At 42.4% G+C, this 24,826-nt stretch overlaps 1 protein-coding gene across 4 annotated transcripts in view; it reads right to left on the reverse strand.

Moving 5' to 3' along the window:
• The window catches only part of PLEKHB2 (pleckstrin homology domain containing B2), a 49,667-nt gene extending 25,421 nt beyond the window's left edge, over nucleotides 1-24,246 (reverse strand). For 2 of the 4 annotated variants that reach the window (XM_067742314.1, XM_067742313.1), the window contains exons 1-6: nucleotides 24,106-24,246; nucleotides 10,659-10,703; nucleotides 7,423-7,575; nucleotides 6,301-6,403; nucleotides 1,587-1,626; nucleotides 216-305 (exon numbers count right to left, since the gene is read on the reverse strand). In XM_067742314.1, coding sequence (XP_067598415.1) covers nucleotides 216-305; nucleotides 1,587-1,626; nucleotides 6,301-6,403; nucleotides 7,423-7,575; nucleotides 10,659-10,695 — 423 coding nt within the window. In that variant the 5' untranslated portion in view covers nucleotides 10,696-10,703; nucleotides 24,106-24,246. The remainder of the gene's footprint in view (nucleotides 1-215; nucleotides 306-1,586; nucleotides 1,627-6,300; nucleotides 6,404-7,422; nucleotides 7,576-10,658; nucleotides 10,704-24,105) is intronic. The other 2 variants (XM_067742312.1, XM_067742315.1) reach the window with 2 other exon arrangements.
• Nucleotides 24,247-24,826: the final 580 nt, after the last annotated feature.

Raw genomic sequence — 24,826 nt, forward strand, 5'->3', positions numbered from 1 at the left:
GAAGATTATAAAGCAGTTGCTTTATTTTAGGAAAGCAAAAGATGGTAACAATCTATTTAAAAAAGAAAAGTTTAAAGAAGAAAGGGTTTACAGTACATTTCTAATTTCTCTGATACTGGCTGGCTCAAAGTTTTCTTTTGTTTTAAAAGCACAGTAGCACAGAGACGCCAAGTTTCCCTCACTTGGATTCTATAAGGCAAAGATTTGCTCCCTACCTCAGGGGTTGGTGCAGCATAGGCTGTGTAAGGAGGTGGGGAGGAAACCACGGCAGTCTCGTCATACACGATTTCTGAGCCAACATAAGCCTTGAGAGGAGAGAAAGTATGAAAACAAGTGAGTTGCCACAAAGCAACTAAAGGCTCTTATGATACTATACCCTTTTATTTAGTAAATAAAAAAATTAATAAAAGCCGAAAAGTTTAATCTTTGAAGAGGAAATATAACAGCTCTCTGAGAAGCAATGACTAGCAGGACCACCCTCCCCTTGCCCACCACCCAGCACTCCAGTGTCCTTTGAATTCAGGAGGATGTGGCCCTCCTTAGCCACCAGCAGGGGGCAGAAGTAGAGTTCTCACTGCCCAAGAAGGCCACAGGGCCTCCACTGTTACCCAGCCCTTTTAAAAGATGTTACATCACTCTCAACATCCCTTCTGTTCACAAATAAAAATCCTACAATCTAAAACGTAGCAGTCAGGGATATGTTCTACACTCACAATCTGGTTTTTCCATTAAAAAATTTAAAAATCTTTCAGTAAATTACCCCCCGGTGGAAAACAAAAATATGTGTGCTCTTTTTAAAAATATCCACGTGAAGAATCACCTTAGCTCTTGCCCCTAACTATATGAATCATCAATACTAACTTCATTCAAGTAAAGGATTTTCATCGAAGAAAAGGTAACTGGACCTGTAATCTTAGGAGGAAGAACAGTCCTGAGCTAACAAAACTAGGAAAAAACAGCATTTGGATATTAAGTCTTTTTACTTTCTTTTCCCACCTGTACAAATTCTTTTAAAAGCACCATCTACCTTTCTCTTTCCTTCCTAGAGAAATAAATGAAAAAATAAAACCCTACCTGAAGAATGAAAATGTTGACCACAGAGGGAATTGCCTTTGAATCCCTGACAGACACCAAGATGGTATCACTAGCCTCTACAAATGGGGTTTACTGTCTCAGTTACTTCCTAAAGTCAGAAGAAACTAGAGACAAGTACAAGTCCCAAAAATGTTTATTTCACAGGCTGAGATGCTATTCATGAAAAGGACCCTGTGGTCCCTTTTGTGCCTTCTCTGTAAACGGCAGCAGAATTCAAAGTGTTGCAAATCTTTGTGAGATACAAACATTTCTAGAAAACAACACTGGGACCAGTGTGCCTGTGTTAGGAGGGCTCCTCCTGCCAAAATGTTTTGGCAAAATCCAGCTTCCTCACTGTCAGCGAAACACAGCCTGCCTATCTCTGCTTGCTCATCCTGGGCCGGATGGCAAAAAAACCCTCTTCCCCATTTCCCTTCTTAACCTCCTGTTCTCCCGTTTGTTACAGCAAGACTAAGTGAAAACATTACTAGTGACTGCCATTAGCAACTTACTGTGTTTGTCCTGGAATCCTGAAGCGTAAATTTCCAGGCCCTGAAGAAAAGAAAGAGGTACTTTATTTCAGGCAATCCAACATCTATCTCAACGGTTCTCAAACCTGCATTGGCATCGGAATTTCTGAAAAAGCTTGTTTTTAAGAGCAGATCTGAAGCCCTTGCCTCAAGACGTACTCAATCAACTTATCTAAGACATGCACTAGGAATATATGATATGTAAAGAAATAAATCTATAGTACATATGTAATATTTAAAGCATAATCTACAGTTTTTCCTTTACTTTTTAAATAAATGTAAAATGTACCATACTTAACTATACTAGAACTAGCAGTATCTCTTCATGTTATACACACAGATCTACCTGATTTTTTTAATGGCTACATAATGTTCCATGATATGAGATTTAGATGGTCAGCAATATTTTGCTATTAAAAATAATGCTGGTATTTGAGAAACTGACCTATAACGTATGTAAGTTTAAGGTGTACAACATGATGACCTGACACGTATATCATGAATTGATTACCACAATAAGCTAACACCTCCAGGACCCCCGCACATGATTAGCTTTTTATTTTTTCTGGTGATAACACTTAAGATCTACTCTCTTAACTTTCAAGTATATGAGACAGTATTATTAATTATAGTCACCATGCTGTACAATAGATGCCCAGAACTCACTCATTTTACAGCTGGATGCTTGTACTCTTTGTCCAATATCTCCCCCATTTCCCTCAACCCCTGGCAAACACCATTCTACTCTCTACTTCCATGATTTTGGCTTTTTTAGAGTCTACATATAAGTAAGAACATATAGTATTTTTCTTTCTCTGTCTGGCTTACTTCACTTAGCATAATGCCCTCAAGGTCCATTTATGTTGTTGTAAAGGCAGGGTTTCCTGTTTTATGGTTGATTAACAGTCCATTACCCATGCATGCACAAGTCTGTGTGTGTGTGTGTGTGTGTGTGTGTGTGTATCACATTTTATTTATCAGTTCATCCATCATCAGACACTTGAGTTGTTTCCATGTCTTGGCTACTACGAATAATGCGAGAAACACAGGGGTACAGCTACCTCTTTGAGACAATGATTTAATTTCCTTCAGATGTATACACAGAAGTGGCATTGCTGAATCATATGGTAGTTCTACTTTTAATTTTTTGAGGAACCTCCATACTGTTTTCCATAGTGGCTGCACAAAGTTACATGCCCACCAATAGTGCACAGGGTTCCCTTTTCTCCACACCCTCACCAATACTTATCTTTTGTCTTTTTGATAACAGCCATTCTAAGGTGTGAGGTGACCTCACTGTGGTTTTGGTTTGCACTTCCCTGATTATTAGTGATGTTGAGCACCTTTGGGAAAACGTTTTTTCAAGTCCTTTCCCCATCTTTTAATTGGTTCGTTTTTATGCTATGGAGTCATACAAGTTCCCTATATATTTTAGATATTAAACCCTTATCACATAAATGGTTTGCAAATATTTTCTCCTATTCCATAGATGCCTTGTTATTTTTCTAATTGTTTCTTTTGCTGTGCAGTTTTTTAGTTTAATGTAGTCCCAATTTGTTTACTTCTGCTTTTGTTGCTTGCACTTTTGGTGTCATATCTAAAATCGCTGCCAAGACCAATGTCAAAGACCTTTTCCCCATGTTTCCTTCTAGTAGGTTTACAGTTTACGGTCTTACATTTAAGTCTTCAATCCATTTCAAGTTAATTTTTGTGACTGGTCAAGATAGGGAGTAAGTCCTTTCTGAAAAATCTGGGTTCTACACTCTTCTAAGCATAATTCCTTTGAATGTCTTATGCCGGGGCTCGCTTATCCTTCTCTGCCTTCCAGTGTTCTAAAATGACAAGCCCTGGGGGAACCTTCCAGTCTCTGCTAAGGTCCCAAGGATATCATAGGCTCAAGGGTTTTTCCTTGGCTTTTTCAAGAAGTATCAGCACCTCTACAGACCGCAGGGTACTACCAAAAATGTTTAAGATTTAATTAGCTCATCTTGTTACTGCTTCTGGGAGTTGGGGTAGGGTTAAAAACTGTGATACATCTCAACAGAATCTTCTATTTCTTTTTCTGACTGTTGCTCTTTGTATTCTGTGCTTGAAGTTAAACTTCTTTATTTGGCTGTCGCTTCTGAATGTCTTCCCCTTCATTTCACTAGGTAGTTGAGGAAGATGACACAGATTCATTTCCCCCTTTTTTCTCAGAGGTCTCTGTCATGGGTTGAATTGTATCCCCTGCAGAAAGATAAGCTTAAGTCCTAATCCCCAGTACAGGTGAATTATTTAGAAACAGGGTCGCTGCAGATGGAGTCAAATTAAGATGAGGTCATACTGAATGAAGGTGTCCTTATAAGAAGAGGAAATGTGGACACAGACACACAGGGAGAATACCATGTTATAACAGAGGCAGAGACTGGAGTGGTGCAGCTGCAAGCCAGAGAACATCAAGGATAACCGGCCACAACCAAACCTAGGAAGAGGCCAGGAACGATTCTATCCAGAGTCTTAGAGGAAGCATGGCTCTGCTGACACAGTAACGTCAGACTTCTAGCTTCTGGAACTGTGAGAGAATAAACCTGTTGTTTTAAGGCACCTAGCTTGTGATACTGTGTTACAGCAGCCCCAGGAAACAAACAGTCTCCTCTTCTTTACTTTTTGACCTTGCTGTGTCATTTTATTTCAAGTGTGTTTCCTGTTAACAGAATAAATAGGTGGACTTTGTATTTTCTGCCCAATCTCAGATCTTATCCTTTTTAAGGAGAATTTAACCAACTCACATTTATTGAATTCACAGATATCATTGGTCTAATTACTGCTACTTCATCTCCTGTCATGCCTTATTAAGTTTACCTGCTGGGTTTTTTTATTCTTCTAGTATTATCCTCCATTGCTCTGTCCCTAATTGTACCCTTAAAATTAGACACATAAATAAACCTCTATTTTCCCATAAAGGTTAAGAAAAAGTCAGCCTTCCATGCCAAACAAGGCAAGTCCTTCAGTGTACTTTTACCCCTTCTCCCTCCTCTATGACAAAAAAGCCTCCCATGTTTTGTTAAAATATTCTAAAATTTTAGTTCTAGATGTTTTTTCCACTAGTACTTAAAGGAACCGTCCATACATGTGACATCTCAGCAAACAGCAGAATAGAGCAGTTAAGAACAAAGGGCTATGAAGACAAAGATTCAAATTCTGAGTCGAGCCTACAAGCTCTAAAACCTTGGGAAGTGTGGCAGGCAGAATGATGCCTCCTCCCTACAGAGAGATCCATATCCTAATCCCCAGAACCTCTGAAAATGTTACCTCACCAGGCAAATGGACTCTGCAGCTATACTTAAGGTTAAGGACCTTGAAATGGAGAAGATTATACTGGATTATCGAGGCTGGCTCAAACTATTCTTAAATCCTTAAAAGCATATAACCTTCCCCAGCTACAGAGAATCAGACAGATAACAGCAGGAGAAGGGCTCAGCCCAGAAGCCAAGGAATGCAGGAGGACTCTTGAAGCTAGAAAAGGCAAGGAAATGGACTCCCCGCTAGAGCCTCAAGAAGGGATCATGGCCCTGCCAACACTTTGAAACCTAGTGTAGAACTCTGACCTCCAGAAATGTAATCAGAAATGTGTACTGTTCGAAGCCACTAAGCTTGTGGTAATTTATTACAAGAGCATTAAAAACTGATACAGAAAGTTACTTAACCTCACTATGCCTCAATTTCTTACAACAGAACAGTATCCACTTTATAAGATATGGTGAGGATTAAACAACATACATAAAGCAGTTAGCACAGTACCCAGTGCAAAGTAAGTGTTCAAATTATTAAAGAGTAAAAATATAGATCCAGTTTATAAAAAAGTAGCAAACTGGCTTGACCTGTGTTCATTTCTCCATTAGTCTTTAGGAAAGGTACATCTTTTCCAGAAAGTGCTATTTAAGATTCACTAATATAAATGAGAAGCATGTAAAAATGAAACTACATCTAGGATTTAAAATAAACCCTAGAGATCTGCAATGTCCAGAGTTAACCTTTGTTAGTGGTACAGTGTGGACAGGAAAAAAAAAATCAGTGTTTTCAAGATTCTGATCCCACATCAATGCTAATGTTAACAGACTGAGAATTAATAAAGTTGGGTTTTCCTTCTTTGTGCTTCCATACCCCTTCTTCAGAGATGGCAGATGGAAATAAGAACCACCAAAAGGAGAAAGGCTATATAATACAGATGTCAGTGCTTTTTAAAAAGACATTTACATAAAAAGGACAAGATTTAAGGGGAATTCCCTGGCAGTCCAGTAGTTAGGACTCCACGTTCTCACTGCCGAGGGCCCAGGTTCAATCCCTGGTCAGGGAACTAATACCCCACAAGCCATATGGCACGGCCAAAAAAAGAAAATTTAAGAACCCACTTAACTATGCCCATTGCCCAATGTGCATCTAGTAATGAAAAAAGAGAGTGCAAAGTGACTGTATCTAATAGTTTCTGCCATACTCACTACAATGGGACCCTGCATGGGCAGCTCTGCAGAGGCAGAAACGAGGATCAGGGTTATCAGACATGGAGTGAGACTCTTAACATTTCTTTCACACAACCTCTGAGTCACTTATTCTGCTGCCTACAGGAACACGCCACTCCCGTGCTTCTCCCTTCCTCATAACTGGAAATTAAAACAGAAAACACTTTTAAAATTAAACACCCTGGAAAAAAACTTACAAACAATCATCTGTGCTTTCTGCACAAAGACTGATGGTTTTCCCATCTCGGCAAACAATCTGCAGCAGACAGTCTTTTGGCTTCCCATCTGGAGGCTGAATATCTATGAAAAATATATAGGATACAGGAGTATTTACATAGTTTTTTTTTTAAGGATTTCTTAACAGCTCAGATAAGCAAAGGACCAGAACTTCAGAACATTACAATTATAAAACATCTTTGTTCTGCTGTACAGAACCAAACACATGAATCATTACTCCATTCTAATTAAACTTCCTGCTGGAGAAACATGTAAGCCTCTTCCAGAGCACGATCCACATATGGTGATACACAAAATAGCCCAGACATTAGAAGAATAAGCACAACGAAAAGTGTTGCAAAGCATCAGTTAACAGAATACTTACTGCTTTTATTCACAAAGCATCAAACTAGATCGCTGCTTTAAAAGTGAAAATCGGTTGTTTAAAGTATCTCTGTGTACCAAGAAGTAAGACCTATGATATCTGAGCCTGGTTTAAGTAAGGATTTCAATAGCTAGTCCATAGAGGCTTGTGTTTCAAGAACTTATAGGGGCAGGATATTATTACACCAATGGTTACTACAGCAGCCTCTTTATTCCAAATAGCAACAGAGCTAATAAAACAAACAGGGAAGTCTACATATGCCATTAATTAGAAATAGAAAAGTCTATGCTTATTAAAACAAAAAAAAAAACTATTCCTTCAATAGTTGTGATAATTATATTGAAAGACATCATGGATTTTAAGAAACTGACTAGAGTTGTTATCAATAAGCCAGTTTCTGAGTCACAAAATCTATACTGCCTAGGGTAGCTCCATCCTTCTTGGGGTTCCCAGCACTCTGGTTCCTTAGTCTTCCACCACCTTCTCCATGAGAGAGAACGGAAATGTGGACTGATGGGTCTGATTCAGAGGAGAAAATTAATCTGCCAACCCACATGGGTCATAATCCAAGTGTCCGGTTTCATCTGGTTACCTCTTCCCAGATGAAACCCTTCTTTGGTCTGTAAATGAAAGCAGAATGGGTAAGGAAGAAGAATCAACTCCCATCAAGAAAGCAGAAGGGCAGGCGACAGAAGCTGGACAAGACAGACCCACTTACCCCGACATTCATGTCCCGTGCGGATGTTGATGCAGTCCACGGGCATGTGGACCTTATCCTCCACACTCTGCCGAGTTTGGTCATCATAATAGATCAGGTGACCATCTGACCACAGGTCAAACCAATTCTTCTTCCAGCGCTTCAAAATAGTACCTGAAAAAAAGTGGGAAATGTTGCCTTTGAGTGGAAAAGCAAGGACTTTGTCCTTTAATTCACCGGTAACAGAAACAAAAGAAACTTTCCTCTGGTCCCAAAAGTATACCTGCATACAATTTCCCAGAGCAGTCCATCAAAATGGAAGTGAAAGCAGACCCGAACTGCATGAACACCCATGCTGTACCAGGGCTGCACGCAGCATGCTCTAAGATGAGAACTTCGATCTTACTGAGAACGCTGCCAACTTAAAAGTATCAAAATATTTTTTAAAAAAAGAAAGTTCAATAAAACTTTGATTTTGAGCTAATGAAACATGTCTAACATTTAACTCTCCATGTGGTATATCTAATCCTTCCCAGTAGTATCTAACTGCTAGATTGATCAGAAAACGTTGAACTGTAAAGCCTCTACACACAAATAACAGTAATACTTTCCTCTTCTGGAAAAACTTCTCTTTTTCTTGAAGGGCCTTCACATATACTCTTCTCTAATGCTCACCTTCCCTTACAGCCCACAGTGTGGGGAGTCTCCCTGCCTAAGACTATGCAGAGGCAGGCTCAGACACTGGATACATCCACACCCAGACACTGACCCAGGCCCAGGGCCTGACTCCTACCCAGCACGCATCCATCCTACTAACTCACACGTCTCTATCGGTTTGAGAGAATTCATCCATTCATTTGTAATCTTGGACTAGGCATTTAACTTCATAAAACTCTAAGTTCCTTGTCAGCCAAAAGGGAAATCTAAAAGTTACCCCTGCACCTTTCTCACATCCATACGCTACCGGCTGCATCTTTTGTTCCTATAGATCCCACCCTGTTCATGGCCAATGTGCACAAATTCCAAATATTCATCCCAGCAGCCTTCCAAATTTCTTTTACCACTATCAAACACCCACCTTGCTGAGAGGCAACCACAGCACTTGCCCAAACTGATAAATAAGTGACACCCAGCATCCATTTAACTGGCAGTGACTGAGCTGTGCAGAAACTACCAAAGAGAGCCACCCGAACACAGACAGGTGTAATCACCGGGTTGGGGAGTTCTACCCAAGGATCGCACCTGCCATCAAAGGCCTGACTGCAGAACCCTAAATTAAGCTGTCCTCCAGAGTCCAGATACTGAGGCCTAAGAGTCTGCCAATGGCAAGAAAAGGAAACCTGAAGACAGTGGTGCATATGTTTAACTACATGTGTATCTCTGCTGCTCTGCAACTCAGTGAATATAATACAACTCACCTCATTTTAGTTTATTATGAATGATGCTTCTGCTTTAGCAAAGACGGAAAAATCAACCCAACATCAGGAGATTGGGAAATGGAATAAGTCTTACGAATACACACTTTTGAGATAACCATAACTAAGACAGTGGAAAAGTCTGTACAACTTATTTACAGAACTCCTATTTTGTGTACATCATCATGCTAAGTGCTGATGGGAAGCACAAAATTGTCAAAAGGGTCACTGTTCACTTATGTTGACAGAGCATTTACATTGAGTCATGATGGAGAAAAGACACTTGCCCTCAAAGAGTGCAGGAAGGGAAGGCACATCCTCCAGGTCTGAGCAAGGCTCTCCATGTCCCCTGACCATTTTAGGATCACCCAAGATCCTCAAAACCCAAGACAAGGAAACTTACACAAACATTGGGGCTAGATTCCAATATGTCACAACTTTTTTTTTTTTTTTAAGCCAACAATACAATAGCTGCATCTATTCTTAGACTACAGAACTGTCATAGACCTTGAAAGGACACCTGTTCAGCTCCAGGTCTGAGAACGTAAAACTAGTAACAGGACAGACAGTCTGAAAGCTCGTCTCCTGGTAGAAAGGGTGCTGATGTTGAAACGAGACAGCCCTGAGTCTGAATGTAGATTTGCCACCCATAGTTAACATCTGGACCAGTTATCAGTGAACCTCTATTTCTTCAGCTGGAAGCTGGGGTAATGCCACCCACCTCACAGAGCTGTTGTGATAATTATATTGATATAAAAATCTGTACAATGGGAACACAAACAAGCTTCATAAATAGTTTTTATAAACCGTCTAAGGTATGCAAGTCCATTCTTCCTTGCTAGGCTCAATTTTAGCTAAGTATTGAAAATATTCCTTAAATACAAATTCATATCTGAACAGTACAGTATGTATCACCACTCAAGCTTTTGCTGGAGTCATAAACAATATACTAGTCACTTTTCCCTTAATGTTGCTCTTTCTAGAACACAGCAGAATAATCTGCTTACTCTTTCTGCAATAAACAGAGCTGCTCCTTCCTGCTTTAAAACATACTATGAATCCTACTTAAGGTGGCAGCCTCAGAGATAAGCAGAGTTAAGTATATGCAAGCCCATAGAGATGAGTCTAAGAAAATGAACTTAATCCCATAAAAAAAGAACTGAGTCCCTTCTCCAGAGTCCTTTTGGAGACACAAAAGATTTGGTTTTCGATAAACTTGTTCCCTCGGGTCAAATCTTAATCTATAATTAAAGACTCTAGTATTTCAGAATCTGGTCACTGTTCAATCCCCAGATGAGACAGGTGTTTCCCACAAAGCGAGCAGTACCTCCATGCTAATATATTAGCTCAGCTCCATGGCAATATATCAGCTCAGCTTGGGTAGATCCAAGAACCTCAGGTCAGCCGTTAATAATACAGCATGCTAGGGACTTCCCTGGCCATCCAGTGGTTAAGATTCTATGCTTCCATTGCAGGGGGCACAGGTTCCATCCCTGGTCGGGGAACTAACTTTGTCGCACGGCGTAGCCAAATAATAATAATAATAATAATAATAATAATAATAATAATAATAATAATAATATAGCACGCTAGTGAGAAAAGAGAAACCAGCAGGAACTATTACTGTCCCCTGGTTCCTGTCAAGCCAGCAACCAAGAAGCTCCACGTGTGCAGAAAAACTGTTCATAGAGCTCTAAAAATCTGCAAGAGGAAATCCAGGGCAACAACATTAGTAAGACTTTGTTATTTGTTTGTAAACACTGGCAGTGTCAGCCACAGAAATAAAGATGTGCCCTAAGGCAACACTAAACCCAGCCCAAGGGGCTCACGTCCTGTACTTACTCTGTCTCAGCAACCATCCACTCTTCACAAACGCCATCTTTCCACCTGTAGAAGAAGAAACAGGCAGGTTCAAAATTATACCCAGAAAACAGAATGACCCGTATGAGCTGTTTCTACTCACAACACTTCTGACACCAAATGTGTGGGGTTTTTCCATACCAACAACCAATTTTCCAGTTCTCAGGACACCAACTGGATGTCTACTGATTCAATTAGATTCTGACACTAACTACCTGGACTTAGCATCAGACCTCACAGCTTAAGGGCTCAGTTCCACAAGAGTGCTCCCACTTTAGACACAAGTCCTGGGCCACCCATATTTCTGATCTATAAATTGGGGGTGCCCACAACCCCCTCCTGAGATTCGATAATTTGCTAGTATGGCTCACAGAACTCAGGAAGGCACTTTACTTACTATTACCTATTCATTATAAAAGGATACAACTCAGGAACAGCAAGATGGAAGAGATGCAGAGGACAAGGATTGGGGGAAGAGCACAGAGCTTCCATGCCTCTCCAGCCACCATTCTCCCAGCATCTCCATGTGATCACTGGAACCCTGTCATTTAGGGGTTTTTAAGGAGGTTCCATTAGGTAGCCATGACTGATTACATCATTGGACACTGGTCCTTAAGCTCCATCTCCAGCCTCTCTACCATCTCTGGAGGTCCAGGGATGGGGCTGAAAGTTCTTTTTATTTTTTATTTATACATTTATTTATTTTATTTTTGGCTGCGTTGGGTTTTTGTTGCTGCACGCAGGCTTTCTCTGGTTGCGGCGAGTGGGGGCTACTCTTCGTTGCGGTGCACAGGCTTCTCACTGCGGTGGCTTCTCCTGTTGCGGAGCATGGGCTCTAGGTGTGCAGGCTTCAGTAGTTGTGGCTCACGGCCTCTAGAGCGCAGGCTTAGTAGTTGTGGCGCACAGGCTTAGCTGCTCCGTGGCATGTGGGATCTTCCTGGACCAGGGCTCAAACCCATGTCCCCTGCATTGTCAGGCGGATTCTTAACACTGCACCAACAGGGAAGCCCCTGGGGCTTAAAGTTCTAACCTGCTCATCACAAGCTTGGTCCCTCTGGCAACCAGCCCTACCCTGAAGTTATCTAGGGGCCCATCATCTCATTAACATAAACTTAGATATGGCTGAAAGGGGTTTATTATGAATAAAAAGACAACAAAAAGACACCCCTAGTACCTCTATCTCTCAGGAAATTCCAAGAGTTTTAGAAGTTCATATGTTTCTTATTATATCACAAAATCACAGCCCTTTGGTCTCTCTATCCTTAGCCCTTTCAGTGTCAGCTGAGGAAAGGACCAAAGCCATTTTACCTCACTGGCCACCTGGAATTTACCCAGTACCTCCTTAATATGGCCAATACAACCCCCCACGCGCACCCTAGGCTTTAGCCTCAGCACCCTGTCCACCTAACTAAGTCTAACTCCACTTACATCTAACAGACATAAAGCAGCCCTAGAACACAGCTGCACACAGCCCAGTAAGGTGCGCACTGGTGTCAGCAGGTGGAGTGGCCAGGTCAGAGCAGAACACCAGAAGTCATGAAGAAAAAGGTTGATAAATTTAACTCCATAAAAATAAAAATCTGAGTGGCAAAAAATAAAGTCAAAAAGACCAATAAAAGATTAAGAAAAATACGTTTTACAACCATATATATGGCAGCAGTGAGTTAATTTCCTTCACATACAAAGCTCACTTATAACAGAAACAACAATCATTTGGCAGTTCACAGGAAAAGAAACATGAATGGGCAAAAAACTCATAAGCTACTCCATTTCTCTCTCAATTCAACTAACAAAATTCAAATCACAAGTTAACAATATTACCTATCAGAGGGCCACAAATGAAAAAAACTATGATACCCAGAAAGGAGAAAGCATAATGGCAGGAATGAAAACTGTTGTTAACATTTTGGGAGGGAAATTTGACAATATCCATCCAAATTTTAGATATTCATATACTTTGACCTAGCTTTCTCACCATTACTAGAAATATGCCTCATTGATAAACATACACAGGTTCACCAACACATGTGTAACACTAGCCCCAACCAAAGGGCTCCACGAAAGAGGACTGCTTAATGAGCACCTCCACCCATGGCATATTTATGCAGATGTGAAAAGGAATGAAGTAGAACAGTATGTGCTGATGAGCACACGTAGCTGATACCCACACAGCTATTTTCTGGAAGGAATCATAAAAACTGTTAACAACGTGTACCTCTGAGGAGAGGAATGAGGCAGTGCTGCATATGTGTCAGAAAAGAGGGTGACTATTCAGGCCTATTACACCTTTCTGTACTATTTAAGTTTTTTAAAACAACTTGCGGGGCTTCCCTGGTGGCGCAGTGGTTAACAATCTGCCTGCCAATGCAGGGGACACAGGTTCGAGCCCTGGTCCAGGAAGATCCCACATGTCACGGAGCAACTAAGCCCGTGCACCACAACTACTGAGCCTGCGCTCTAGAGCCCGCGAGCCACAACTACTGAGCCCGCGTGCCACAACTACTGAAGCCCACGCACCACAACAACTACTGAAGCCCACGCGCCTACAGCCCGTGCTCCACAACAAGAGAAGCCACTGCAATGAGAAGCCCGTGCACCGCAACGAAGAGTAGCCCCTGCTCACCACAACTAGAGAAAAGCCCGCGTGCAGCAACAAAGACCCAACGCAGCCAAAAATAAAATTAAATAAATAAATTTTAAAAAAACATTTGCAAGTATTGTATCATTTTATTTTTGAAATCAACACATATTATTTGGAGGTTGAGATTATGGGCCACTTTTGTTTTCTACTTTAGCAGTTTTAGGTATTCTCCTTAAGGCACAAAGGTTTGGAAGGTTAGCAAAATGGAGCAGAAGCCCAAGTGGGCACTTCAAAAGAACAAATGAGTTCTCCCTCATTTAACTTTCCCCATGTCTAAGAATGGCTCGAGTCTCACAAATCATCCTATATTCCAGCATCTCCAAAATCCTGTAATCTGAAGGTTCTTAGCCTCCCTGCAGTTTCTGCAAATTCATGCTGTCTGTCCTCACCAAGAAAGGAAAGACGTTTTTCATTTTTCCCTCCCACATTTAGGTACTCAAACGTACAGTCCCAGATGAACTAGATGCACAGTCAGTCTCTTCTCTTTCTCTCAGTGCTTGTTCACACTGCTCACTGCTGCTGCGAGACACCTGCTGACAGTGAAGGGACGAGCCTGAGGGCAGCTGACTGTTGAGATGGCAGCGCTAACTGCTGAGTCACTGACTCACCCAACCAGGGATCTCCCGCTAATGCAAGGCTTTCCATTAAGCAAAACGATGCGTTTCTTCATTATTTAAACTGAGTTGAACTAGCTTCCTGCAACTTGCAGCCTAAAACATCCTAAAACAATCATTTACTTCCAAAAGGATTCGAGGCACAGAAATAATACCAACATATTTTCATTCAACAAATATTCTTTGAACATCTAATGTGTGCCCAGCCTTGCAGCAGGCACTAAGGATACAGCAGTGACCAAGCTAAAACCCCTGCTTTCATGTTAGCTTACATTCTAATGGAAGAAACAGGTTACACTTGTAAGCTAAAAAGATAGAGGATGGAGTGTTATAGATAGCATCACATCTCTGCAGTGATACTATTACCCCAGAACATAAAACTGGAAGGGTATATAACACGTATTCAACTCATGCCAAATCCTGGATATTTATACTAAAACTTCCTACGATCATAACATAAACTCATTTATTTTTCTTTGGAAAATAGCTGGGAATAGATCACAAATTACTTGTAGAATGTATTGGGAGCTACCTAGATACAATACAAATTTAAAACCTGACTGAAATGTTGTCATACAACTTTGCTGGTACCTTCTGAGTTGGTTATGGAACCAAATGAACAGTGCAAAAATGTGATGCAACAGGAAGGAGTCTCCCGAACTTCTGTGGTAAATTTTTTTAAATCTCTCATGATTCTTGATATTAATTTGGCTGTTATTTGCTGACAATCATAATAGTCAAAATGTCAGCTCAGCCTAACAATGACATTAAGAACAGCTTCATTTATTCACAGGTCTTCAAGAATCCGAGTCCAACAACTTTAGGTGGCTGTAAGATTAACACCACCACCAGTAGCATCCAGGAGAATAAAGAGTTAAAAACAGAGTTCCTTAAGGACCTAGAGCTTTCCAGTTATCTACTAATTGTATGGGTCAGCATCTGAGTCGCCAGATATTGTGCCTATGTTTTCTTCGGCATTTCTTTGGGGTGAGGCGGGGTTTCTTTTACTTCTCAGGTAGATGTGGCTCAAGGGATGTCAACAAGAGAAAACTGGGGCTTCCCTGGTGGCGCAGTGGTTAAGAATCCCCCTGCCAGTGCAGGAGATACGGGTTCGAGCCCTGGTGTGGGAAAATCCCACATGACGCGGAGCAGCTAAGCCCGTGCGCCACAACTACTGAGCCTGCGCTCTAGAGCCCGCGAGCCACAACTACTGAAGGCTGTGTGCCTAGAGCCTGTGCTCCGCAATGGGAGGAGCCACCACAATGAGAGACCCTCGCACCACAACGAAGAGTAGCCCCCGCTCACCGCAACTAGAGAAAGCCTGCGTGCAGCAACGAAGACCCAACGCAGCCAAAAATAAATAAATAAAATAAATAAATGTACTAAGAAAAGAGAAAACTGAAAAGCCAACTTGGAAATCAATTTCAGGCCACTGGAGTCAAGAATTTAAAATGGAAAAAAAACCTTCTCCATCAAGAGGACAACATTATAAACATATCTCTGGCGTGCCTATATAAAATAGTTCCAAACTATTAAAGAAAGAGAAAATTAGATTACAAGGTAGAAAGAAACCTGAACTGAAATTAGCAATAGAAACCCAGGACTTTTTATAAAAGGCTAGTTGTTCTGCGGACTCAAGCAGCTTCTTATCTGGTATCATCCTGTCTACCGTTAGTCATTATGTGAAACAATCTCACATGTCCAGATCTTTATCTCTAATACTGGTCTCCTCTAAAAGGAGCCAGTACTCCTTGAAAACGAACTGGTTACAATTCAGGGACAGGACACCTCAAGATGTGCCTAAGTTGTCTTACTGTCAAAAAAACAAAGATGATTTCAGGAAAAAAAAAAGTCAACCAGCTGAAGAAACGGCATCTAATGCCCAAATTGTGACAACATGGGTGCCAATGTGAAAATAATAATATGGTTCATTAGAACCAACTGAGACTAAAAGGCATCCTAAGTATAAAATGATTAAAACCATATACATGACTATAGAATGTTTTAGAGAAACACACCTTCCAATGTGACTTCAATTTCACAACTGGGGTGGGGGAGGTGCGGGGTGGGTTAAAAAAAGGTTAAACACTTTGATTTGTGTAATTCCTTCCTCTCAGTAAATAATTCAAACAGTTATTGAATTAACAAGTAAGAGTTGTTTGTTGTTTACTGTCTAAGATGTTAGGATTTCTTTTTAAGACAAGAAGTCTAGATTTCTGAGTTAAGGACTCAAGTGTACTGCTACATAGGCAGCAGAGAAGACCGCAGGAACAGGTTTCAAACCATCCTAAAACTTACACTGCTGGGGAGAAATGACTCCTGGAAAAGAACCCTGGATTCACACCCTCAGCAATGCGCTGAGTTTGGTTACTTGCACTTTCTGGGCAAGCACTTACAAGCCAATCTCCAGAAGTCAGAAGAAGCCAAGAGGATATTAAAGGAGCTTCCTGGACGTCCCTGGTGGCACAGTGGTTAAGAATCTGCCTGCCAATGCAGGGGCCACAGGTTGGATCCCTGGTCCGGGAAGATCCCACATGCCGTGGAGCAACTAAGCCCGTGCACCACAACTACTGAGCCTGCGTGCCACAACTACAGAAGCCCGCACACCTAGAGCCCGTGCTCCACAACAAGAGAAGCCACCGCAATGAGAAGCCCGTGCACCGCAACGAAGAGTAGCCCCCACTCACCGCAACTAGAGAAAGCCCACATGCAGCAACAAAAACCCAACCCAGCCAAAAATTAAATAAATAAACTTATTTTAAAAAAATAAAATAAAGGAGCTTCCTAAAGCATCTGTGGCGTCTTCATTCAGATCAGGCAACATTATCAGCCAACAGTCATCTTCTTGGGGGACTGAGGCTGGACATTTTACCATCTAGCAGAGACCGCAAGATGGGCAGTCCTCTGAGGGCAGAAAAGTAAGTTCTTTATCTCCATTAAAGGGGTATGTGTCCTTTGTGCCTACCAGCCTCTGCTGTCAGGTACCATGTTGGTATCCCATCACCACTGGAGCATACTGCCTCATCAGCAGGAGCACCCTCGCCTCTGGCTCCCAACCCATAAGCAAGATGTAACACAATACAGACCCCCACACTGGGCCATGTAAGTAAGAGACGCCAAGGGTAACAAGTACTTAAATAAGCAGCTGCCTCATCTGCTCCCAAATGACCCACCTCACCTATGCTGGACCACAGCTAAATCCTTCTATCTAGAGTCTGTCCCCTGCCAAGCTCCTCCAATGTATCCTGAACCCTGACCACAAAGCAGAGGAGGAGAAAACATTGCCTATCACTCAGCCTACTTGCCCTCAGTCTTATAGAGCATTCACATGCCACTGCCTAAAACAGGTACCCTACTCATTAGCCTAGACCAATTCCTGGCCCTGAATCCTGCTAGCCTGCCCTGCGTTGAGGTTACCTAGGACCAGTGCTCTGAAGGGAAAAAGAAAAAAAGGCAGACTTTAAAAATCCATCTTCCCAGGCTTCCCTGGTGGCGCAGTGGCTGAGAGTCCGCCTGGCGATGCAGGGGACACGGGTTCGTGCCCCGGTCCAGGAAGATCCCACATGCCGCGGAGCGGCTGGGCCTGTGAGCCATGGCCGCTGAGCCTGCGCGTCCGGAGCCTGTGCTCCACAACGGGAGAAGCCACGGCAGCGAGAGGCCCGCGTACCACAAAAAAAAAAAAAAAAAAAAAAATCCATCTTCCCATTTTTCCCTCTACAGTATATAGAAATATTACATATTTCTGGAAAATACATATTTCTTGATACTAAACACTACAAATCACATGAGAGTTATTTTCAAAGACAGAAGACACAACAGTGACATTAAAATGAGAATCCAGGGATTTCCCTGGTGGTCCAGTGGTTAAGAATCGCCTTCCAATGCAGGAGACACGGGTTCGATCCCCGGACGGGGAACTAAGACCCCACATGTCGCAGGGCAACTAAGCCCACATGCCACAACTAGAGAGAAGCCTGAACCACGCAACGAGGAGCCCGCGTGCCTCAGCAGAGGATCCCACATGCTGCAACCAAGACCCAACACAGCCAAAACTAGAAATCAATAAATATTTTAAAAATTTAAAAATGAGAATCCAAGACAAAAGATCTATGAATAACGTAAAGATCACCCATGCTGGTGACTGCTTTGCTATTTCCAACATTAATGACAGATTAAACACCTAACTCTGCTCTCTCCTGAAACGCAACTAAAATGACAGTTAAGGGGAAAACAAGGCATAAATCCACAAACACAAAGAGAATCGCAGCAGAGACAAAAGCAGATTAGATGCTAAAAACGCTGAGAAAGTTTTAAAGGCAAATGAACAAGTAGTAACTAATATAAAATATAAAAAGCTTTCTCTGCTTTTCATGTGCTAATAAGCCAAAACACAGCAAGCCAACTCTAGCCACAGAACACTGTAAAGATTCAGAAACTGGAAGTATGAGATAATGCTGAAGGTGGGGAAGAATATCAGAATTTACTGAAAGTCTTTAAGAAGAGTTAGTAGGCCCTCTACACATCCAGGCAACGACCCTCCCCAATCCTGAGGATCGTCTTTCTGGAAAAGCTGAAACACTGAGGCTCTAGTCTTGGGGACACCAGGGGTAGCTGAGAGTGGAAGAGAGATGCCAAACTTAGAGGAGTAACAGAGTAAGTGAATGTCTTAAACTCCCTGTCCTCTTCCTTTACTTAACTCCCAGACTCTCTAGCTCTGGACGAAGGGCACAGCCAAAGGTTCATTGATACTGACATTTTTTCTATAAAAAAACTGGTTTCCGGGCTTTCCTGGTGGCGCAGTGGTTAGGCATCTGCCTGCCAATGCAGGGGACATGGGTTCGAGCCCTGGTCCAGGAAGATCCCACAAGCCACAGAGCAACTAAGCCCGTGTGCCACGAATGCTGAGCTAGTGCTCTGTGGCCCGCGAGCCACAAATACTGAGTCCATGCGCCACAACTAATGAAGTCCGTGCTCCGCAACAAGAGAAGCCACCGCAATGAGAAGCCTGCACACCGCAACGAAGAGTAGCCCCTGCTCGCCGCAACTAGAGAAAGCCCACGCGCAGCAAGACCCAATGCAGCCGAAAATAAATAAAATAAATAAATTTATTTTTAAAAAGATATTAAAAAAAAAAGCTGGTCTCTGCCTAAAACCCTACAGGGATTCTCATCAAGTGATAAACTTTAAACAAACACATGAACTTTCAATCAGTTTTTTTAATATCTTAAATAGAAACAGCATGTATGTTCAGACATCTGAGGAAGCTTAAAGAGACTGAAAAAAATAAAAGTAAAAAAACTCAAAAACCTCACAGGAATCAGAGACAATTGCAGGGAGCAAAGGAAACGTTTTTAAAAAATTACTATTATCAGAAAGATGATACACAATATTGTAACCAAAAAACAAAACCAAAATGTTCTAAAATAGGAACATTCAGAGCTCTCAGTTAAACGTGATTAACCAAAATTTAAAATAGAAGAACTGAAAAGATCATGATGGAGGAAATCTCTCTGAAAGGAAAAAAAGAAAAAAAAAGGCCAAGAGATGAAAAAACTTACAGGATAAGCCTGGGATATAAAACATCCTGCTTACAGGAGAGTTTCACAAATAAACCAGCAAAAGAAGTATAAAAAAAAGTACTATACAAACATTTTCCAGAACAGGACAATACATTTCTAGACACATTTCTAGACATTTAATGAGTGTTCATTAAGATGAATTTTAAAAGATCCTCGGTAAGGTTTATAACTGAAATTTCAGAACTCTACGGACAAAGAATAGAACCTAAAAACTTCCCAGAGCAAAAAGGAGGTCACATAAAGGATAAACAAAGCATTAGGGCATCTTCATCAACAATGCTGGAAGCTGGAAGGCAATGGATCAATATCTTCAAAATGCTGAGAGAAAATTATTTTCAAGCCAGAATTCCATACCCAGTCAAATTATCAATCAAGTAGATAAAATAAAGACATTTACACGCATGCTGAAAGACCTAAGATTTACCTTCCATGTACCCTACCCTGTTTCCAGAGCCTAGCGAAGAATGTATTCCACCAAAATGAGAGCATAAACCAAGAGGAACTAGGGGATGCAGGTGAAGGAAAGTCCCAGGGAGACAGCTGTGCCACAGGCCTAGAAAAGAAACCAGTCCAGACTGGAGGACAGTGTTGGGGGGCGGGGGAGGGGAAGGGGAAGGGACAGAGCCTGACATCTAAGAGAGTCTGGTGGACTCAAGAAGAGTGTTTACAGGAGGCAGAAGTCTTCTATGGCAAGAAGTCAAAGATTACATCTAAATCAACAGCAATGTTATCATGTCCCGAATATAAATGTAAAAAAGGCAGCTAAGAAAAGGTGAAAATGTTTGTCTCTAGTTAATGGAAAGGGAGTGAGTATTTTTTGACTCTGAGGTTTAAAGTGCTATTTGGCTTTTCAATCTATGTATATGTATTATTTTGATAAATGTGAACATGTACGCAATAATTTGAATTATCCTCAAACATACAAAAAAAAAAAAAACCCTAGATGAACACCATTTTCTTGAACCTCCCTTCTAAGAGTTCTTTAAAATGGGGGGAGAAACTTAGTATATTCTTAGCAATCAAAAATCATAAAGTATGATTTTGATAATATGCTTTGAAAAATTCATAGAGCCTAATGTTTCATCATACAGGCTTTGAAGTTAAAAGAACTGCGTTTATATCCTGGCTCAGTCACTTATAAATTACCTTGGGCAAGTTATTTAACTTTTCCAAGCCTTAATTTCTTCATCTACACAATGAGAATACTAACATCTACTTGATAGGATGTTTGGAAAATTGGGTGAAATAACTTGTGTTTGCATAGTACCTGTTAGTTACTAAAACTAACGAATGGTAGCTGCTCCCACAGCAAGTATTACTACTATTTTTGCTATTATTTCCTCACTATCCACCTGACTAAAATTTGCCTAAAACATTCTAGAAGACAGAAGCACATCAGGCTGCTTCTCAAATAGCTTAGAAGACTTAGTAAGATGTGCCTGACAGTCAAAATTTGAACACATACCTAGAAGGAAAAAAAAAAAAAAAATCAAACCAAAAACCTTCCCAGAATACATAACTAAATTAGTCTCTGAAGGAACAGGAGTAGCTTTTGGACGTACCTTGTTGAACTCCACTCTCCATAACTTATTTCAACCTTTCACTATTATTTATACCCTGGAGCAGGATCTAATGCATAAACTAAAACTCACTAAAGTCTGATCTGCTGCTGGTCTCTAGAGGATGCCAGCAAACTAGTTGCAAAATAGCCACATTACTCACATGCCAATAAAACCTACAGAAAGTTTTAAAAATACAAACCATATTCAACAATTCAAGTTTTTGAGGTTTGTTTGTTTGGCCACGCCTCGAGGCTTGTGGAATCTTAGCTCCCCAACCAGGGACTGAGCAGTGAGAGCCAGTCCTAATCACTGGACCGCCTGGGAATTCCCCAATTCAAGTTATTTTAAAATATGAACTCAAATCACTGTAAAAATCATTGAATCCAAAAGGGACCAACTTAAGAGGTGGAAAGAATATTGCCTTTGGAATCTGACAGTTTGAACTGAAAACCCACTTTGCCTGGCTCCTCTAGTTAGCACTCTATCTTCCCAAGGAATAATATGACTACCTCAAGAGTGATATCTGGGGACTTCCTGACGGTCCAGTGGTTAGGACTCCGTGCTCTCACTGCCAAGAGCCCAGGTTTGATCTCTGGTCGGGGAACTAAGATCCCACAAGCTGCGAAGCGTGGCCAAAAAAAAAAAAAGAAAAGAAGAAAAGAGTGGTATCTGTTCTTTCTGTACCACTGACCTACATATTTCACAAATTCAGTCCCTGAGATTATCAGGAAATCTACCTACAGAATGTGTTAACTAGAAGAACTATTATTTTAGCTGTGAAAGTTGTTTCCTTATCAAAGAGAGGAAAACTCTGTTCTTCAAGGACTCCAAAACGACACAGGGGACAAGAAGGACTGGGTGATCCATCCCAGTCAGTTCATATGTGGTGTTGGCCATTTCAGGTAGCAATCAGTTCTTAATAACAAGCCCAATAATAAGCACTCATCAAAGGACAGACAGACTAAAACAAAGAGGCAAGAAAGTTCAACTCTGGCCTCATGATCAAGTTCAGAAGCAAATACACAACAAATAAAACATGACTGGTTCAACTAGCCCACTTTTTGTAACATTTTTAATAGTTTATTTTACTCAGCAGTTTTTGGCAGTTACTGACACTAATAAAGTAATTCTTTAATTTCTTTAGACATCCAGTAAAAAAGAAAAAAGACAGAGGAAAGGAGAAAGAACCCAAATATTAATGTAGGATGGCAAGCTAGGAAGTATAGCAAACCTTCCAGAGAGTCAAGAAAAACTTCTCTACTCAGTGCTCTGTGGTGACCTAAATGGGAAGGAAATCCAAAAAAGAGGGGATATATGTATACGTATAGCTGATTCACTTTGCTGTACAGCAGAAACAGAACATTGTAAAACAACTATACTCCAATAAAAATTAATTTAAAAAAAAAGAAAGAAAAGAGAAGAAAAACCTGTGTCTTCCCCCAAGGAGTAATATGACTACCTCAAGAGTGGTATCTGTTCTTTCTATACCACTGACCTATACATTTCACAAATTCAGTCCCTGAGATTATCAGGAAATTTACCTACAGAATGTGCTAAACCATTAAAAATATGCTAGTAAAGAACCATTGTCAGGTTCTGAGCTCTTTTCTGCAGCCTCCTTCAGGAAGCATTTACTGACCACCTACACTGTGCGAGACACTCTTATCTGCCAGGATAATCCTGCAACATATGCTTGATTCCTGCCCTCAGAGATGGGGGGAGTTAAGGAATCACTACCCCACTGAGTAAACACCAAGCACAAGGGAAGCCCAGACAAGCACCTGCCCAGCTCTCTTCCCAATACCCACCTCCCATCAATAACCATCAGCCCAGCCCAGGCGCCACTCCTGAGCACAAGAGAACCAGTCGCAGAAGCACATGCACACATACACAGATATTTTGGTCATTAATTTGTCAAACATTAAGCGTCGTAAATAAACAGGTAGTTAACAGTCCCAGCTTGGGCCCTAATTCCCCTCGTGACTTTTACACAAGTCACTTCCTGCATTGGCGCTGGTTTCCTCAAAGACTACCAAGACCCAGGAACTTCCCTCCCTTTAGACTAAGCGCCGCTCCCCCTGGCAGAGGCTCCACCGCGTCCTAGACAGAGGAGGTATTAAAACAACGAAAGCTTCTCAAGAGTCAACAGCGTTTGGAATTAACCACGCATGTTCCCCTGGATCTTTTGACACTGTGATCATCCCACCTCATTCCTTTCCCCCACTCACGCTGAAAACCTGGAACTTTACTATTCGGTCATTTATGCAGACTTTTCTGTGTAAATTACTCTATTTTTGAGTTAAAAGCAAACAAAAAACACTACTCTGACGCGAAATGAAAACCCCTGACCTTCGGGGTTCCCCATGTAGTTAGGTGAGAGAATCAAACGTGGAAAAAGACCTATAATACAACACCAAGCACTTAGAGCCAACGACACTGCAAAACCAAGAGTAGGTGAAACGAGCGGAGGCGGGCCCCACCCGAGAGCGCACAGCTTCAATGCCATTCCGGACTCCTTAAGGAGGCTGCGACCTCCGGGCGGCAGGATAACCAAAAAGAGCCCCAATCCCCTCGACCAGACGGGCTGCAGGGCCGGAGACCTGCGCCCCGCGGGCAGAAAGGCGGGGTGCCGGCGGGGATCACCTGCAGGAAGGGGGCGGCAGCAGGAGCGCTCTGGCGGGGCGGGCGGCTCCAGGGGAGACTCTAGACTGACCGGGGGAGGGGGAAGGGGAGGGGGGTCTGCTCCGGAGGGGCGGCGAGCGGGCGGCTCTAGGGGAGGCTCCGGAGGGATCCGGGGAAGGGAGGCGAGGGGGAAGGGGAGTGGGGAGGAGAGGAAGGAAGGGGAGAGGAGAGGGGAAGGACTCGGGTGGGGCTGGGGGGCGCTGACGGGAGTCTCCTGGAGAGGCTCCGGAGGGACCGACGCCCGGGGTGGGGAACGGAGGGCGCGGGCCTGGGGTCTCCCTGGAAGGGCGTGGGGTGGGTGAGCCCGGCCCGAGGGGGTCTGGGTCGCCCGGACCAGACAGGAACATTCACCTGCAAAGCCTCCGGCCGCAGCCACGTACCGAAGCAGGGCGGGAGCGCAAGGACACTGCCGGACTCCTCGGCTCCGACTGCCTCACGCCAGCGTCTTGGCTGCCGTCCGACGGCACGTCTCCCCGGCGCGCATGCGCACGGCACGCACTGCAGGCCGGGAGGTTCGGTGGGGCCCGGGCAAGCCTGGCTGTTGCGCGGGGTGCGCAGGCTTAAGTTTCACCTGAAAAGGAACTGTAGGCCCCGTGATCTTGCTTATAAGTACCACCGTCCAGTGAAAGAAGCCAGGCAGGGCTCTTTAGAGAAACGACTGACTCTAGAACTGCTTCGGGGAAAGTACAGCTGATTGGAGGAGCATCGTGTAGCGCCAGAAGTGCGGAATGCTCAAAAATAATGCGTGTAGGCCTGTCAAGGGACATAGGAGTCAACCTGAAACAGCTTCCAGTGCCCAAACCTGGCACAGTTATAACTTAGAATATAAAATAAGTTTATTAGAGTCCATTCTGCTGTAAATAAATAATTAAATACATTACTGGGGAGAGGAGCTAACTCTTCCTTATAGAAGAATTCTAATTAATCATGCTCCATACAGAGGGTGTATTAATCTCCACCCACGCACCCCTGAGCGTGGGCTGTGCATGGTCACTTCCTCCCAGAGTGCAGTGTTGGAAAGGGGAAAAATAACTTCTACGGAGGAGAAACCTGACAAACGCTACTCAACCAC

This window comes from Pseudorca crassidens, chromosome 6, assembly GCF_039906515.1.
Source record: "Pseudorca crassidens isolate mPseCra1 chromosome 6, mPseCra1.hap1, whole genome shotgun sequence".
NCBI lineage: Eukaryota > Metazoa > Chordata > Mammalia > Artiodactyla > Delphinidae > Pseudorca > Pseudorca crassidens.